At 46.6% G+C, this 12,450-nt stretch overlaps 1 protein-coding gene across 1 annotated transcript; it reads left to right on the top strand.

Moving 5' to 3' along the window:
- The first annotated feature begins 4,675 nt into the window (after positions 1-4,675).
- Snrnp35 (small nuclear ribonucleoprotein U11/U12 subunit 35) lies at positions 4,676-11,105 on the top strand. Its single transcript, XM_008839291.3, has 2 exons — positions 4,676-4,820; positions 10,253-11,105. The coding sequence occupies exon 2, from the start codon at positions 10,268-10,270 to the stop codon at positions 11,012-11,014; it is 747 nt and encodes a 248-aa protein (XP_008837513.1). The 5' UTR covers positions 4,676-4,820; positions 10,253-10,267; the 3' UTR covers positions 11,015-11,105.
- The last annotated feature ends 1,345 nt before the right edge of the window (positions 11,106-12,450 follow it).

The raw sequence follows: 12,450 nt of genomic DNA, 5'->3' as shown, positions 1-12,450 counted from the left end.
ATCTACAACCCGAGGGCCAGTCTGCGCTCTGCCAGGGCAACACTGAAGGTCTTCTCTGGGTTCTGGGGATTTGAAATCAAGTCTTTATACTTGTGTAGCAAGTGCTTTTACCCACTGAGCCTTCTCCCCAGCCCCCAGGAACTTTTAAGAAAAGCAAATTGTGTACATGTGGGGGAGATGTAACAGGTGGCATAGCACCATAGCGTAGCACAGTGGAAATGTGAAGGGCCCTGGGTCCCCTCCCTAGCACCAAACACAACAACAGAGAGAGAGAGAGAGAGAAAAGTAAATTCTTCCCCCCCATACCCACTCAGAAACTTGGAGTAAGCCACAGCACTGTGTTTAACAACAAGCACTCTAGGGTAATAAGGGTACAAACTTTTGCTTGGTTTGTTTGGTTTTAGACAGAGTCTCACTCTGTAGCCCTGGCCAGCCAGGTAGTCACTTTTAGATCAGCTGGACTTGAACTCATCATGGCAGTCCTCCTGCCTCATAGTCTTGAGTGCTGCTGAGATTACCAATGTGAGGCACTATGCACAGCAATATTTACAAATTATGCTGCTGCTGATGTTCTAGACAGTGGGGTCTAGAGCAGACCAGAAGTGCTCAAACCTTGGCTCTGCCACTTGTAGGCTGTGTGAAGTCAGGCAAGCAAATTATTTCTGACTCGGGCTCAATTTTCTCAACTGTAAAATGGGAATGGAATGTACTTGAGGCTAGAGAGATGGCTCAGAGCCACCCAACCTGGGTGTTGGGAACTGAACTCAGGTCTTCTGCAAGAGCAGCAAGTGCTCTTGACTGCTGATCCATCTCTCCAGTCCCACAAAATAAAATTTTTACACAAGTGAAAATAAAAAACAAATCCAGATTGGATGTGGTAGTACATGCCTTTAGTCCCAGCACTTGGAAGGCAGAGGCAGGCTGACCTCTGTGAGTCCCAGACCAGTCTGTTTTACATATCAAGTTTCAGGCTGGCCAGGGTTACATAGTGAGACCCTGTCTTTAAAAAAAAAAAAAAGGCCCAATGAGGGTCTGCACAATGCCTCAGTGGGTAAAGGTACTCGTTTCCAAGCCTGAAGTCCTGAGTTCAATTCCTGGGACCTCTGCATGCATACCATGATGCACCTGCATGTACATACACTCACACACATGTAACTTTTAAAGTCCCAATGATACATCACTATAAAAATTTTATTTTATTTAATTTGGGTCTTTTTGAGACAGGGTCTCCCTGTAGCCCCAGCTGTCCTGGAACTCACTATGTAGACCAGGCTGGCCTTGAACTCACAAAGATCTGCCTGCTTCTGCCTCCCGAGTGCTGGGATTAAAGGTGTGCGCCACCAGGCCTGGTTCTATAAAAATTTTAAAAATAACTTCAAGGTAACTCTCTTTCTTGAGAAGTCCATACCCATGTCTTGAGTGTACGAGTGTACCTGTCCTTTCCTAGCCTGTCTCTCTCCTTTCTCTCTCTCTCTCTCTCCCCTCTCTCTCTCTCTCTCTCTCTCTCTCTCTCCTTACACACACACACACACACTTAAATCTGAAGTGTGTGTACTGTCCCTTATCATTACTTAATAAACACACTAACTTTGCTTAAAAATAATTCCAGCTGGGTGTGGTGGCGCATGCCTTTAATCCCAGCACTCGGGAGGCAGAGGCAGGTGGATCTCTGTGAGTTCCAGGCCAGCCTGGTCTCCATGGTGAATCCAGGATAGCTGAGGCTACAGGGAGATCCTGTCTAAAAAAGACACACACAAAAAAAAAAATCCAAGGGGCTGGAGAGATGGCTCAGCCATTAAGAACCCAGCTGTTCTTGCAGAAGATCTGAGTTTGAATCCCAGCACCCACATGGCAGCTAACAACTCTCTGTAACTTCAGTTCCAGGGGATCTGACAGCCTCAGAGAACATTGCACGACACAGGTACACTTACCTACATGCAGGCAATACATGCATAAAAATAATAAACAAAATAGTTGTTTGTTTGTTTTTTTAAAGAGACTTATTTTTTTAAAAAATTCCAAAATCACTATTCCCCTGAGAGTTAGACAGGCAAGAAAAACAAGAAACAGGAAAATAAGTGGGTGGTTTCACACTTAACAGAAGTGGAATATTCACAAATAGCAATGTTTCACTAGCAGGTGCCAAGCGGGCCTGAGTGGGACAGCAGGTGGAGAGTTCAGGTTCTCTGCCTGTTGACACCACCTCCTTCCTCAATGGCTCATGCAGGATAGTTCTTCCAGGTCCCAGACAGTATGTTCCGGTCTTGTTATCCTTCAGTCATGCATGAAAACAGCAAAGGTTCTGGAGATTCCCGAGACTGTCTTAAAAGCTTGCAATCCTGGGCTAAGGATTTCATCTGTGGTTTAACTCCTAGAAGAGGCTGGGTGCTGAGTGCAGGAAGGGTGGTGTCTAGAGCTCTCCTTTTGAGTCTATTTGCACAAGTGGGCAGGCTTGTTTTTTTGTTTTTTCTTAAATTTCTGTGATCTGTTTATTCAGGAGGGTTGGGAGAAGCCTCAAATGAGATTGTGCAGAAGGGAGCTCCCCTCCCACCACCTCCTCCAAAATGTGGCTCCACATTGGAATGCCACATCTCTTTCCTTAAGGAGCTGTTAAGAGAAATGGGCTTGGCTTAGGGTCTGGTGGATCATGTGAAGTTTTTGTTGAGAGTCTATAGTCAACCCTTTGTGGGTATGGTGGCACACAGCTTTAATCCCAACAGAGGCAGGTGGATCTCTGTGGAGTTTGAGGCCAGCCTGGTCTACATATCAAGATCCAGGCCAACCAGGGATGTACTACATAGCAAGAACTTGTCTCAAAACACTGAACAGGGAGCTGAAGTTAAGAACAGCAGTGGTTAAGAACACTGGTTGTTCTTGCAGGAGACCCGGGTTCGAATCCCAGCACCCACATGGCAGCTAACAACTGTCTGTAACTCCAGTTCCAGGGGATTTTATAGCCTCTTCTGTCCTCCGTGGGCATTGCACAACACGGGTGCACTTATTTACATGCAATATATGAATACATATAAAATAATAATAATAATAATAATAATAATAATAATAAATAGCTGGCATGGTGGTATACACCTTTAATCCCAGCACTTAGGAGGCAGAGGCAGCGGATCTCTGTGAGTTCAAGGCCAGCCTAGTCTACATAATGAGTTCCAGGACAGCTGGGGCTACAGGGAGACCCTGTCTCAAAAAGACCAAAAAAAAAAAAAAAAAAAGAATACAGGCATGTGTAGATGTGTATCTCCTTTTGGGTGTGCATGCATGTGGAGGTCTGAGGCTGATATTAGCAATCTTCCTTGACTCTTCCACCTTCTTTAAAAAATGTTTTTATTAGCCGGGCGTGCCGAACGCCAAGCACTTGGGAGGCAGAGGCGGGCAGATCTCTGTGAGTTCAAGGCCAGTCTGGTCTACATAGTGAGTTCCAGGACAGCTGGGGCTACAGGGAGACCCTGCTTCAAAAAGACAAAAAAAAAAAAAAAATTTTTATTTTAGTATATAAATGTATTGTCTGCTGCAATGCTTGCAGAGGTCTGAAGAGCGTGTCAGATTCCCCTGGAACTGGAGTTAGAGATGATTCTTAGCCACCACGGGAACTGAACCTCGGTCCTCTGTAAGAGCAGCCAGTGCTCTTAACCGCCGAGCCATCTTTCCAGCCCTTCATTATATTTTTATTTAAGGGTCTGTGTACGCATCACTTCCTGAGGAGGAGGTCAGAACAACATGTTGGATCCCTTGGAGCTGGAGTTACAGGTGATTTTTGAGTGGCCTGAGGTGAGTACTGTCATCTGAATTCCAGTCTTCATCACACAGAGCAAGTGCTCTTAACCACTGAGCCATCTCTTCAGGTCCCATCTTATTCTTTGAGGAAAGTCTCTCTGTCAAACCCATGGCTCACTACATGGCTAGTCTGTCCAGCCAGGCTGCTCTGGGATCTCCACCTTGTGGTGCTGGAATTATAGGCGAGCCGCCATGATCAGGAGACTGAGTCAGGATGATTCCCAGAAAGGGAAGGAGGGAAGCTGGTAACTTTTGTTTAGTTGTGGGTTCTTTTGGTTTGTTTGTTTTTGAGACGGGGTCTCAACTATGTGGTCCAGGGTAGCTAGGAACTCACGAGAATTCTCCCGCTTCGGCCTCACAAATGCTGGGGTCACAGGCGCACCATGCCCGGTACTAAAAGTGAAGCTATTAAACTTTTGGATTAGTGATATTCTGTGGGAAATGGACAAAACTTCCACGAACGTCACCGGTATTTTCTAGGAGAGAAGTCAATAAATCAGATTCTCAGAGGCTTAACTATACTCACAGAAAACTGCCCATTCGGTAGTCTATTAGCGCAAACGTTCAACTTAAGGAATTTTTGTCTTCATGTTAAAAAAAAAAAAATCACACAAAAAAATCTCCTTAGTCTTAAAAAATTTACTCTCAGCCGGGTGTGGCGGCGCACGCCTGTAGTGCCAGCACTTGGGAGGCAGAGGCAGGCGAATCTCTGTGAGTTCAAGGCCAGCCTGATCTACATAGTGAGTTCCAGGATAGCTGGGGCTACAGGGATACCCTCTCTCAAAAAGACCAAAGTAAAAAAAAAATTTACTCTCGAATCCTTTCTCTTTATATATAAGTTTATTACATATAAATACATAACAATATATAAAATCGGTTTTTTAAAAAAGCAACTCAAGCTCTGTGGCGAATCTGCTGCTCTCAATGAAGAGTTCCGTGGAGGTGGGCGTAAGGAATTTTTCAGTCGCTCGTCATCCAGCCTTGGGTTACGGATCTCGTCTCGGGGCGGAAGGGAGCTAGGCCTTGCACAGGTGAGTGGAAGGGACTCCCGGGAGCAGGTCCCACGCAGGGAGGAGGCGGAAGCCATGGGCCCAGACGCCTGGCAGGAAGCCGCGGCGGCGCCATGTTGTAGCCTGGCAGAGGCGGAGGCTCGGTTGTGGGAGCTGGGCTGAGTGCTGCGAGGGAAGAAGGGCCTCTATTCCTTGCGCCCACCCAGAAGATAAGAGGTCCTAGGAACCAGCCTCTAGGGCCGGGGAGATAGCAGAACGGACTTCCCACGGGCACTTCTGTGTTTGAGTCCTCGGAGCCACTGCGCATGCCTGGCGTGTTTCCGCCGTGTCGGGAGCGTTTCGACTTTAGTTCTGCACCCCACCTCCCTAGGAAGTGCCTGCCAAGCTTTCAAATTCCAGAAACTTTTAAGGACATGCTTTTGTTTCATTTTGTTGAGACGGGGGTCTCATGTAGCCAATGATAACCTTGAACTCTTGATCATCCTCCCTAGTCCTGGGATTATAGTCGTTCTAGGCCAGCCTGGGCTACATTAGACTTTACCTCAAAAGAAAAAAAAAAAAAAACCCAAAACTTTGTATTATAGAGTACTTGCCTGGCATGCAGGAAGCCCTGGGTTCGATCTCCAGCACCGAGTGAACCTGGTGGGTGGCACATGCCTACAATTCCAACTTTGAGGAAGTGGAAGCAAGAGGATCAGAAGTTCAGGGTCATCCAAGTTTGAAGCCAACCCAGACTAGAAAGACAGATGGAAGGAACTAGCAAAATGCCATTCAGTTACCCACTTAAAAAGTTTTTTTTTGATTTATTTTCTTAAATTATTATTATTATTTCTATGTGTATGAGTGTATTTCCTGCATGTGTGTAAGTGCACCAGTGTCCTGCAGTGCCTGTGGCCGTCAGAGGGCATCAGATCCCTTGGAACTGGAGTTACAGACAGTTCCAGGGCTTTTGGATTCTTATCTATGAAATGTAACTAAGGGCTGGAAAGATAGCTCAGTGGTTAAGAGCATTGGGTGCTCTTGCAGAGGACCCAGGTTTGGTTCCCGCCAGACACATGGCAGCTAACAACTGTCTGTAACTCCAGTCCCAGGGGATTTGACAGCCTCTTCTGACCTCTGTGGGCATTGCACGACACTGGTGCACTTACCTACAAGCAGGCAATACACACATACACAGAAAATAAAAATGAATAAATAAATTACAAAAAAAATCCGAAAGCCCTTGAGATGGCTCAGCTGGTAAAAGCACTTGCCATGCAAGCCTCATGACCTGAGTTTGAGCTTTGGGTTTCACTATGTAGTCCTAGCTAGCCAGGAGCTCTCTATGTAGACCAGGCTGGCTGGGATTTGGTGTCGTCCCCCCCCCCCCCGCAAAGCCTTATATTTTATGAAAGCCATTTGAAAAAATGAGCTCAGTCTGCATTCAAGCACCTTGATTTGATTGCTCTGCTTCCTAGCTTTAACATCAAAGACTTTTCCTGACCAACCTCATCTTAAGTGACAGCAATCTAGCTCTGTATTGCTGGCAGATGAGAGGAGTTAAGAGCTTCATACAATGCTTGGCACCACCTAAGTGCTGGGTACAAGCTGGCTGTAATTACCACAGTCCCTGTTTTGATGGCTACCCTGTGGTGGAGTGAGCTGGAAAATGCCACTCAGTACAGAGCTCAGTACGGAGGAGCCTAGACTAGAGAATTCCAGAGCAGGGAGAGATGAGAATAATGCTCTCTTCTCTTTTCACATGGAGGAATTCCAAGCATCAAGAAGAAAAGACACCAAATGGTTAGAGCAGTGTCTCACTCCTTTCCTGGTTCTTACTCCTTTCCTGGTTCTTCTGTTGTCTGGCTGTGAATTGCTCTTTACTGATAAGGACTCTGGGAAGGCAGCTTCTAAGCTGCCTGTGAATGTTGACGGCCATGTATATTAACTATCCTCCTCCTCTGCCTTGGTGGAAGGTGTCTGCTGAGGGCAGACTTTGTCTTTTGGTTCACTGTGAAACAATCCTTTTTATTTTTCAGTAGTGGGGATGGAGCCTAGCACCTTGAGTATGCAGAGTAGTCTCTTGTAGCTAATTTGGACAAACAACTCCAAATTTTGACAGGAATTACTTCAGTTCCCTGGCATCTCTCAGGAAGTATCCTAGGAGCCAGGAGACACTTTTGTGAGAGGATTAGTAGAAAAGAGCTACAGTAGGCTTTGGGAGGCAGAGCTGCTCTCTAGGGGAGGCACTGGAGACGGAACCTGGAAGGACCAGTTGAATTTCCTAAAGTGGAGATGTGGGAAGCAGAAATGAGGAGGAAAGAGAACATTACAAGTAGAAAAAAAAATCTCAACAGAAAGATGAGGGAATACAGCTCATTCTACGAAGGAGGAGCAGTACTAGTTTAAAAATAGATTCTGGGGACTGGAGAGATGGCTCAATGGTTAAGAGTACTTGCTGCTCTTGCAGAGAGGATTGAGTTCCATTCCTAGCACCAAGTCAAGCAGTTCACAACCACCTGTAACTCCAGCTCCAGGGGATCTGATGGCCTCTTTTAGACTCTGTGAACACAGGTGTATATACACACATACATAAAGATAATCTTTAAGAAAAAAAAAAGATTCTGAGCTGAGCATGTTGGCACTTGCCAGTAATACCAGCACTTAGGATTGCAAGTTTTAGGCTACCTGAGCTACATAATGAGACACTGTCATAAAACAAATTTTGTGATTGGGTGCAGTCAGAGGGTGAGCAAAATACAGAGGTCTAGAGTGCAGTGCTGTTGGTATTTTTTTCAAGTTTATATTTTATTTTTTTGGTCTTTTTGAGACAGGGTCTCCCTGTAGCCCCAGCTGTCCTGGAACTCACTATGTAGACCAGGCTGGTCTTGAACTCACAGAGATCCGCCTGCCTCTGCCTCCTGAGTGCTGGGATTAAAGGCGTGCGCCACCACACTTGGCCCTATTTTATTTTTTTAAGTTTGTTTTATGTGTCTCAAGTGTTTGCCTGCATGTTTGTATGTGTACCAGGTGCACATGGAGGTCAGAATACGGTATCAGATCCCCTGGAACTGGAGTTATAGCTGGTTAGTAGCTCCATGTGGGTGCTGGGAACCAAAACCAGGTCATCTGCAAGAACAGCCAGTGCTCTTAACAACTGAGCCCTCTCTCCAGCCCCCATATTGACTTTTGATTTATTTTGTGGGTGTTTGGCTTTTTTAACTGGGGGGGGGGATCCACAATGTACATCATAAGTAGTGTTCACCCCAAACTGAAGAACAAAAGCAAAAATATTTATAAGAAAAAATTTGGGTAACAGATTATATTGTTTGGTTTTGTGGGTTTTTTTGTTTGTTGGTTTGAGTCAGGATCTCCCTGTAGCCCCAGCTGGCTTGGAACTTGCTATGTAGACCAGGCTGACCTCGATTTCAGAGATTATCCTGTCTCTACCTCCCAATTGCTGGGATTAAAGGAATGTTCCACCACATCTGGCTGATAGTGGTTGTTTTTGTTTTTTATCTTTTTGAGACAGGGTCTCCCTGTAGCCCTGGCTGGCCTGGAACTTGATATGGAGACCAGGCTGGCCTCAAACTCACAGAGATCCACCTGCCTCTACTTCTGCCTTCCAAGTGCTGGGATTAAAGTTGTGAACCACCATACCTGGCGTGCTTTTTTTTTTTTTTTAACATTTATTTATTGTATGTGTCTGTATAAGGTATTTACCTGCACACATGCCACAACATGTGTGTGGTCAGATCTCTCCCACTGTGTGGTTCCCCGGGATCAAGTTCAGGTAATCAGGCTTGGTGGCAAGTGCCTTTACCTGCTGAACCATCTTGCTGGTCCCACTTTGGTTTTTCTGAGACAGAGTGTTATGTATCCCAGGCTGGCCTCATCGTGTAGCCAAGGATGATCTTAAACAGGTGTATGCCACTACTCAGCTTTTTGATTTTTGAGGCAGGGTAGCCTAGACTGTCCTCGAACTTGTGGAAGCCCTGAAGCCTCAGCTTTGTGAGTACTCAGACTACCGGTGTGTGAATCATGTGCCTGGCTATAGATACCATTTTTGTTGTTGTTTTGTTTTTTTGTTTGTTTTGAGACAGCATCTCCCTGTACCCCAGCTGCCTTGAACTCACATAGATTGCCTGCCTCTGCTTCCCAAGTACTGGGATTAAAGGCTTGTGTCACCACGCCCAACTAGATACCATTTTAGTATCAGGGAAAGGGTGTTAGGAAAAGTGATTACTCTAAATGTTTCTCAGAGCCCAGGTCTATAAACAAAGGTTTTAGCAGGGCAGTGACAGGTGCTTTAGAGGTCTGTGATGGAAGTACCCCTCATGATTCCAGCATTTTGGTGACTGAATGATGAGGGCTCCTAACTGTGGAGCCATTGCTCCAGCCCCTATGGCTATTTTTTTATTTTTATTTCTATTACTCAATTAAATTATTTTGGGGGGACAGGGTCATACTGTGTAGCCCTAGCTGACCTTGACCCCTTTGTTTGTTTAAGATGGTCTCACCATCCAGCCCATGCTGGCCTCAAATTTGTAGCCATCCTCTTGTATCAGGCCCCCAGAGTGCTAGGATTACAGACATGCCACTGTGTACAGCTGGTTTGGGTTTTTTAATTTTTTAATTTATTTTAATGTATGTGTGTGTGTAAGATGTGTATGTGTGTTTGCATGCATGCCACAGCACACATGTGGAGTTACAGGACAACTCTGAGTTGGTTTTCTCTATCATATGGGTTCTGGTGATCCAATTTAGGGTCATCAGGTTTAGTGGCAAGTGCATTTTTCCTGCTGACCATCTTGGTGGCCCTGGTTTGGTTTGTTTTTTTTTTTTTTGAGTCAGGGTCTCACTGTGTACACCAGATTGGCCTGGAACGTTCCAGGCTGGCCTCAAACTATTGATCTTTCTGTGTGTTGGCCTTCTGAGTACTGGGTAACAGGTATGAACCATCAAACTCAGACCTGTGACCATTTTAGTCATACATGCTGGACAAATAACCTGTCATTGGTCGACTCCCAGCCAGGCATACTGGCTTTTGATTCATGTGCCATGTCTTAATTGAGTTGGTCTCCACCAAGTGTGGCTGCTCCAGATGGCCAACATAAGCATTAAGCCTCTGCTTCCTGACAGGGCTGCAGGGGCAGGCCAGAGCACTTCCATGATCTAACTGCCTGACTTCAATACTACCTGCTCCTCTTTCTAACCCAGAGTCCTGAACCCTGGGGTACCCACTACGCTCCTTGCTTTCAAGATGGGCAGTGAGGTTGGTGGTACATGTCTGTGATACCAGTACCCAGGAGGCTAATGCAGGAGGAGCTGGAGTTTGAGGCTAGTCTGGGGCTACAGAAGACACCCTGTAGAGTGAGACTCATCCTCCCCAAAAGGGGGTGAATGATGCTGCTTTGAAGAGCTGTGGTGATGCTGGAGAATTTGGTATAACCGTGCTACACACCTGCTTGCAGTTTTTGTTCCAGAACATGAGTGACTGGATGCCCATTGCCAGGGAGTATGACCCGCTCAAGGCTGGGAGCATCGATGGCACGGACGAAGAACCGCATGACCGCGCTGTGTGGAGAGCCATGCTGGCCCGCTATGTTCCCAACAAAGGCGTCACTGGGGACCCCCTCCTCACCCTGTTTGTGGCCAGGCTGAACTTGCAAACCAAAGAGGAGAAATTAAAGGAAGTCTTCTCCCGCTACGGCGACATCCGGCGGCTGCGACTGGTACGGGACTTGGTGACTGGCGTCTCCAAGGGCTACTGCTTCGTAGAGTACAAGGAGGAGCGGGCCCTGCTGAAGGCCTACCGCGACGCCGACGGCCTGGTCATTGACCAGCACGAGATCTTCGTGGACTACGAGCTGGAGAGGACCCTGCGAGGCTGGATCCCTCGGCGGCTGGGGGGCGGTCTGGGCGGGAAAAAGGAATCTGGACAACTGAGGTTTGGGGGTCGGGATAGGCCTTTTCGAAAACCCATCAACTTGCCAGTTGTTAAAAACGAGCTGTATAGAGAGGGGAAAAGGGATCGGAGAGAGCGATCCCAATCCCGAGACCGGCACTGGGATCCCAGGCCCAGGGAGCGAGACCATGACAGGGGCCGAGAGAAGAGGAGGCTCTGGCAAGAGAGAGAGCCGGCGAGGGTGTGGCCAGAGAATGACTGGGAAAGAGACAGGGATTTCAGGGAGGACAGGGTCAAGGGGAGGGATAAGAGGGACAGAACCAAGTAGAGACCCAGTGGTAGACCCAAAAAGTCTGAGGAAGAAGAGGACTGTTCATGTGGTATGACTCGCTGAATAAACCCAATGATCGATGACCCAAGAGGCTCGGGAGTTTCCTTCCCAGTGCAGAACTGGAGTTCAAGCAGACACTGAGTCTGTAATCTTCACATAGTTCTAAGAGAGATAGTTCTTTTTACAATATTGGGGATTGAACCCAAGACCACAAACATTTTAGGCAGGCATTCTACCACAAGTCCCCATCTCTAGCCAGGAAATGTTACTCACTAGGAGGAACAAATTTTTTTTTTTTTCTCTGACAGGTTCTCCCTGCAGCCCCAACTCACCTGAATTCGCTATGGATACCAGGCTGGCCTTGAACTCACAGAGATCTGCCTGCTGGGATTAAGGGCATGTGCCACCATGCCTGGCTTTAGGAGGAATAATTTTTTTCAGAAGTTACCAGTCTCTTTATATGGAAATCGAGAATTTGTTTTCAAGTGCCTGTAACCCTAGGACCTGGGAGGTGGAGGCAGGAGGATGGGGAATTCAGGGTCAGTCTGAGACTCAAAAAACAAAACAAGAGGCTGGAGAGTTGGTTCAGCAGTTAAGAACACTGGCAAAGGACATGGGTTTGAGGCCCAGCATCCCTAACTACAGTTCCAGGGGACTTGACAGCCTCTTCTGACCTCTCAGGGCATTGCATGATAATGGGTGCACTTAAAAACATGGAGGTTGGGGCTGGAGAGATGGCTCAGCAGTTAAGAACACTGAATGTTCTCACAGAAGAACCGGGTTCGAATCCCAGAACCCACATGGCAGCTAACAACTGTCCGTAACTCCAGTCCCAGGGGATCCAACAGCCTCTTCTGATCTCTGTGGGCATTGCACGACATGGGTGCACTTACCTACATGCAGGCAATACACGCATACACATAAAATAAAAATAATATATAAATAAAAAATATTTTTAAAACATGCAGGCAAAAACATACACATAAAATAAAAAATAACAATTTGTTTTGATTTTCTCCCATTTCTTAAAATGTTTTTATTTTATGTGTATGCATGTATTGCCTGCATGTAGGTAAATGCACCTGTGTCATGTAGTGCCGGAGGAGGACAGAAGAAGCTGCTGGATCCCCTTGTACTGGAGTTACAGGCAGTTGTTAGCTGCCATGTGGGTGCAGGGATTCGAACTTGGGTCTTCCCAAGAACAGCCAGTGTTCTTAACTGCTGAGCCATCTCTCCAGTCCCAGTTTTCTCCCCTCTTTTTGAGTGTGTGGTAAACTGGATAGTGGTTTAAAGCTCTTCACGTAGCCTGGCATGTTGGGACCTACCTGTCATCATAGCATTGGGGAGCCTGAAGGAGGATTTCAAGTTTAAGGCTAGCTTGGCCTGCAGATCAAGACCCTGCCTCAAAAAAACCCAGAAGAATTAGAAATAAG

The sequence above is a fragment of the Nannospalax galili genome, unplaced genomic scaffold (genome assembly GCF_000622305.1).
Source record: "Nannospalax galili isolate Female #2095 unplaced genomic scaffold, S.galili_v1.0 scaffold218, whole genome shotgun sequence".
Classification (NCBI taxonomy): Eukaryota; Metazoa; Chordata; class Mammalia; order Rodentia; family Spalacidae; genus Nannospalax; species Nannospalax galili.
Note: the sequence above shows the minus strand (reverse complement) of the source record. Positions and strands in the feature narration are given on the sequence as shown.